The sequence below is a fragment of the Erigeron canadensis genome, chromosome 9, assembly GCF_010389155.1.
Source record: "Erigeron canadensis isolate Cc75 chromosome 9, C_canadensis_v1, whole genome shotgun sequence".
NCBI classification, from domain to species: Eukaryota; Viridiplantae; Streptophyta; class Magnoliopsida; order Asterales; family Asteraceae; genus Erigeron; species Erigeron canadensis.
In genome coordinates, this window is record NC_057769.1 from 2987460 (window position 1) to 2994252 (window position 6793).

General features: G+C 30.2%; 1 protein-coding gene across 1 annotated transcript; it reads left to right on the forward strand.

Annotated features, from left to right (window-relative positions):
• The first annotated feature begins 658 nt into the window (after nucleotides 1-658).
• Nucleotides 659-1467, forward strand: LOC122582828. Its single transcript, XM_043755264.1, has one exon. It carries the CDS (start codon nucleotides 788-790, stop codon nucleotides 1256-1258), a length of 471 nt encoding a protein of 156 aa, XP_043611199.1. The 5' UTR covers nucleotides 659-787; the 3' UTR covers nucleotides 1259-1467.
• Nucleotides 1468-6793: the final 5326 nt, after the last annotated feature.

Consider the following 6793-nt stretch of genomic DNA (forward strand, 5'->3'; position numbering starts at 1 on the left):
AAGGACCTACTTTAGATAAATAGGTATATCAATATATATTGGTATTCCATTTTGAATTTTTTAATTGGTTTCAACTTTTTCCGTTTTTATCTTCGACATGTTTATTGTATTCCTCACATTAGTAATGTAAATACGATATTTAGTGTTTTGCGACAACATACGTTTAGAATTGCTAGTGTATAATTAACATATTAGTAATATGCATGTATATATTAAAAGGGTTTTACTCGCTTTCGCTAAGGTGCATTAAATAGTTGTCAGTGGTGAAGCCACCTTATGACTTGGATGGGTCGTGGCCCGTCCTGGATTTATGCAGCATATGTATATTAAACTTAATATATGGCTTTTATATGGGTTTTGACTTATTATTGTTAATTTGGCCTATTCCCGACAAATTTCCTGGTTTCGCCACTGATAGTTGTACACTTAACATAAAAATTAGGGACAAGCTTTTAATATGTAAACGTACAACCTTTTTATGCACGTTAAATGAAGCCTTAAGGGCTTTATTTAGCATTTTCCACATTAAAATAGCAAATTAAACACTAAAATTAATTGGAATGTATTATGGTATAAGTCACCTCATGATCGATGTCTCATGCAGCCCATGATGCCAAATCATTTTCACTTTATCCCCACACACTCATCATCCACCATAAAAAAAAAAATCAATAAACTCACACCTTACATTTTGCACTCCATCCTTTCCCTCATTTTCCTTCTACTCTAAGTTCATCAAATATAATAAATTCCGGCCAACCCTTTGAGCCGGCCGGAGACAATAATCATGAACTCATCATGTATGTCGACATGTATCGCAGACGATGCCCGTGTCCCGGTTCGCGCTACATACGTTAACTTATACAAATGGCCAGACTCTGACCGAGAATTCGTCCGGTCAGTAAGTAAAAACAGCAATGGTGAGAATGGAGATAGCCACGGTCACCCTCGAGTTGTCGATAGTATCTCATGCAGACAGTTATATCTTAAAAGCTATACTTTTTCGAGAAAAGAAAGCTTGAATGAGAGAACTAAGAAATGTATTGGAAGAGTTAAAGAAAAAGCGAGTAGTAGTGTGCATGGGAAACAAAGGAAGTCGTCGTCTTCGGAGAATAGTGAAGGTCGTAATGATCAACGACGGAGACGGAAGAAGTGTACGGCGGTTATGAATAAGGCGAAAGAGGCGTCTTATGCTGCCTTGGCTTCTATCTTTCGTAGGTTGCTATCTTGCACTACTAAGATTGATGTTGTGGATTAATTGATTGAGTACGTTTTGATCAAATCAATCAAATGCGCGCATGAAGATCCATCATATCGATATGCACGTTTTTGTTTTTGTTTCGTGTCCAAGGTTTGATTATATATATACATATATATTGTTTTTTTCCCTGTTATTTATGTTTTAGTAATGTTAATATCATAAAAGATAGTTCAATTCCGAGCTTAATAAGTACTTAAGCTTAATTATATACTCGTATTTATTTTGTGATCATTTATAAATTTCGAGTTGTTTAAGTACGTACTTAACATTTTAACATATAACAAAAATGACTTCTATCTTCCAACTGGCCGGGGTACGAAACCTGACTGAGCCTTGTGAACTTTTGTCCAAGAAAATTAATAATGTACCTATATCGGAAAAAAAAAGTTGTGATCATTTAAAAATTAAAATTTTCGTAAAAATTAAAACCTAGCTGGTCATCAAACATGATTTTTAAAAACACATTATGTTAAGTTTTCTGATTATAATTTATAATTTTACAGTGTGTTTTGATCACTATTCTAGATTTAATAGTAACTTTAGTGTTCAAATAAAAAATTTTCTCTAAAAATAAAAATAAAATAACAGTTTAACATACAATAAATACTGTAATTAAATATAAAATTTGCATATATATCTGTGTGTAAGGTACATAATTAAGTACTCGATCCGTTCACTTATTCGTGTACAGAAGCAACCTCGTATCTCTATTATCTTTGTCGATAAACTTATATAATGACAAGATTAATTACGAATTTACAAAATGCTTACATATAACTCTCGTTCTCTCAAATACACGTACATATAGTACTATAGTGTCAGTTTATTATATATAATAAAGAAGGATTGTTTTTTAAACTATTTTTAGAAATAATTATGATGTGGCATGTCTACAAATTTTTTTAAAATGTTTTTATTTTATTTATAATGTCATATTTAATAAAATTTTAAAGTTAAATAGCCAATTAAATATTTTTAAAATGTTTTATTTTATTCATGATGTCTACAGATTTATTTTTTAATTAGAAAACAAAATAAATAGTTTTTTTATATAATATCATAAATGTTTTTTTATGTTTTATTAATGCAATAGGTAGTAATATATATAATTATTGTGTTAATTAATTTAATATCTTCAAGCCGAGTTATAGTATATCAATAACAAAAATTATATAATTTTTTTTAGATTTTTATTGCTTTTAAAGTTTTATTATAAATGTCCGGGTTGAAGCCGGACTGATTAACTAGTTAATTAATAAAACCAAAAGTGAAATAGAATATTGTAGAATACGTACAAAGAGCATTTTAAGTTGTAACGATATAATGAAATCATACATGAGTTGGTAGAAAAGCATAAAACTAAGAATACGAATTGTTTAGTGTAAAATACCGCGTAAAATACCGGCCGCAAATGTTTATTTCTTTCTTTAGGATAAGGAAGACTAATATGATACACACATTTTCAGTTTTCACATTTTATCCATAATGTGATTACTTTTCAAGTAAAAGATGTTTTCTATAATTAGCTTATAAACTAAGACTCTACCAATTCTTTTTTGTTACTCGGAAGATGTAATAACAAACAAAACTGTAATTATAGAACTGAATAGGTACGTATGATTAAATTTGGATTGCAAGTCTAATTCATCCAAATTATGGGTACATATACTTATGAATCTACGTACTCACTTTTTATATTTCAACTTTAATCAATAGCAATTGAGATATAATGTCATATCTAAGCCATATATAACGTGTATGATCGATGAAATATATTTAATTTGTATCTAACATACATAATTAATTAATAAGTTATCTAGAATACGAAATGTAAACTTAGAATGATTATAAATGATTATCATATATACCTAATAATGATAGTAGACACGATAATATTATAAGCAATTAACATATGCACAATAAATTAGTTAACTAGAAAACATTTGATGAAGTTATTGTTTCTCACTCTTGTATGATACATATAATTAAGCAATACATATAGTGCTCAATATGATGACTAGAAGGATCGAGCATACCGATTGAAAAAGAAAACAAAAGGTTATTCCCAAATGAAGAAAGGTGATATAATACATAAAGTTGAAGAAAGATGATATAATACATAAAGTCAAAGAAATGCTACTTAAAATGTAAGAATGGCTGTCTATGTCAACTCTACTTGTGTGTAAGATTTTATTGATAGTTGACAAAAATTAGAAGAATACGTACTTTATGCTTCTTAAAGTATATGTACTAGTTATCTTCATAACACGTAATTCATAATTTGTTTTTATTTTAAGACGTACAATAAATGTATTGGATCTTAGATCTGATAAGCCTTTGATGAAGAGCAAATCAATAGAACTTTGTGAATAAGTTCAAGATACATGTCCTGTAGTAGTAAGAAAGTATTATTAGTTCTTTAGCGATTAAGTTTACCTTCTACTTACATGTTAATTCAACTATTATCTCTTATCAAGATTGTTTACTGCAAGTTCTTATTTGTAGTATTTGTTGGGTATATAAACCTATCTCTCATTGGAAAAACTAAAAACAATTTTAGGTATGTGTACATGTAATTTAAAAATAGGAGTACATTAAAATGCTGTTTAAAAAAAAAAAAGTAGAATCTTATTAAACTTATTTACGGTTTGATGAGTTGGACGGTAAATAATCTTAAAAAGTGGTATTTATGAGCTTGGGCCTTATGAGGAAGTTAGGTTTGATGCATGGGAGTACTATTAGAAATAATTGAACCTAAGATATTGAAGCTTTGGAGAACTAAACCAACTCAGAAGTGATAAGTTAATGGCCGCATTAATTGATAATGTAAAGTTTTGAGCCATTATAGAAAGTATAATCTAAAAGTAAAATGGTCCATTGCTATTTAGTTGGTATGACCAAATTGGTTTGAATCTAATGCTAACTCGATGATGATAGACATAGATTGGTGCTTAAATTGGTGACAATTGTATTTGGAAATTCTAATGTGATGATTATATATGGAAAAGAAAATCAAATACGGATTATCCATTTGTGACCACTCACGGTGTGATCCCCGGTCAAGGTGGCCGCTTCGGCAATCGACATAGATCTCAACCTTAAAAGTACATACATGTTTACGTCTTTGATTGCTATAAAATAAGTATATATACTAGAAAAACATAATGATGACTCGAGGCCATGCAATTAATCATAACGAGACCATGCCGATAAATACTAATAATCCTTATTTTCACCCCACCACATTTTTTTAATTATCTTTAGAAAAACTGGAATTTTAATCGATGGTGTTGATCATCTATCTTCATCATCAACTTAATTTCATAATTTGTTCAAAAGACGGGTTGTCTTGAAACCTTTTAATGTCCAAAGCAAATTTTGCAAAATGAGTTTTTTTTTTTTTTTTTTTCACCAATTAAGTTTATTTATTAATCAATAAATTATATTTACATCAGAATAGTTTTTCACCCTGTCTTTTATTATTATTATTATTATTATTATTATTATTATTATTATTATTATTATTATTATTATTATTATTATTATTATTATTTATTTTTAAGTTTGAACTTGTAGATCGAGTAGATTATATCAAGTATGAATATAAATGATTAAATGAATAGTTTTATGAAGTTTGTTAGGTTCATTTTTACGTCCTTATATAAAAGGGATTTACAATATGCGTGGCTTAAAAAATTAGCAGCTTTACCCTTAATTCATTTGATGTAGAAATTATTAACCGAAATGGGGAATTAACTTTGTTATATTGTTTCATGCTTTAATCAACCTAATTAAGATTTAAGAATAAGGAAATCAATCACTGAATCAAATATCAACAGGCCAAGTATGAATAGCCCGCATTAACATGGACTTGCTCAGAAGCCAAGGGCCCAAGGCTAAAAAGTTTCATGATTGGGGTAACTTTAATTAGGTTCAAGTAAATTTAAGCAAATTCACCAACACCTCAAAGGCTCAAACAACATATATAGTTGGATCATGTCATGCCGGCCCAATAGTATAGATGGACTAAGCCATCGCTTTGGGCCCCCAAAGTTACAAGGCCCCCATATTTTGTATAATGGGCTTAAGGTTTGGAAATTTGGGCCGATACTACTGTCCAATGTATACAAAGAAAAAGAAAATAAGCGGCCGCTCAAAAAAAAAAAGGGGGACACGGCTCATAAACAGACCTTCTTGAAAAGTGAACCTCCAATTCGATTCTCTCAAACATATGAAGGCAAAATTTAATATAGTGGAAGAGCGTATAAAGTATGAGTACAGGTACACCATACCATTTATCTAATACTTATCTTTTTAATTTTATTACTCCCATCTAATAGATTGTAATTGGGATCCTTTTGGAATTTCAGCAAGGCTGATGCAAGAAGTTGATTAGCTTTGTGAAAGTATGAATGATTTTGGAGAAATAGTAGCAGGTATATGTGTACAAGTAATCTAATACTAGTCTTTTTGTTTTTATTACACACAAGTCATTAGCGGAATGATCCTTCATATAGTCCTAGGTTCATATAGTGGAGTCGAGAGTGGTGTGGTCCTTATATTATGTGTCGTAATCTACATAGCAGCATAATGTACCAAGGGATCGATCAACAGTAACAAGTATTTCTTCTTTTTTTTTTTTCTTTCTTTGTTGTAAATTAAGCCCCAAAATTGATTCCGTTTAAGGCCACCAAAAACCTTGAGCCGACAATTTCATAATCGAAGTATAATATTGCATTCGCATAAATAAATAATTTACCAAAAAATAAAAGAAAATTTAATTATAATGTGTAATTAACAATTGCGTAGCTTGCTGCGGGGTCGATTTGGATTGTCCGTTATCAACCTTTTACCACAAAACATAATGATTTATATTGTCATTATCTAATGATTGTAAATGGTTAAATCCGTGATCATTTAGCAAATTGCAAATATGTTCTTTTAGATTTATGATAAAAAAAATGTTATATCAAAGAAAAGGTTATATATATCAAGCAAATTTCTACATTTACCGCTTCGTTTTTACTTACAAAATTGGAATGTTTTATACTTACTCATCATACATGCCCACCCGTTCGTTCTTCATGAATGATGGATGCGGAATTCTCGGCTTTTTAAGGTATTTCGTCCATCATTTATATTTTTTTGCAAGGTGTATCTGTAATTTGACGCTAATTATGACGAGGGGTAGCTAGGGGGCCATATATCCAATAAACCACCAACAACCAGTTTGTACATATGTTTTCGTTGTTTCTTGATGATTGGCCTTTCTTAATGTCGAAGTTAGAAATAAGTGGTGGTTCCTACATGGTCGGTGGTCCAGTAGTTACTTCATAAGATGCATGTTTCGAATTGAAGTTCATCGATATAATAGCAATGCAACACAAATTGCTCGTTTTGTCTTTTGTTGGTGGCACGATAAGCACATTGAATCTAGTCACTTCCACTCATATACATTATCGTGTGTGATCTATTAAGTAAACCCAACTGGTATTTCTTAGTCTACATCCACGCCGGCCAGTTGAAATACAA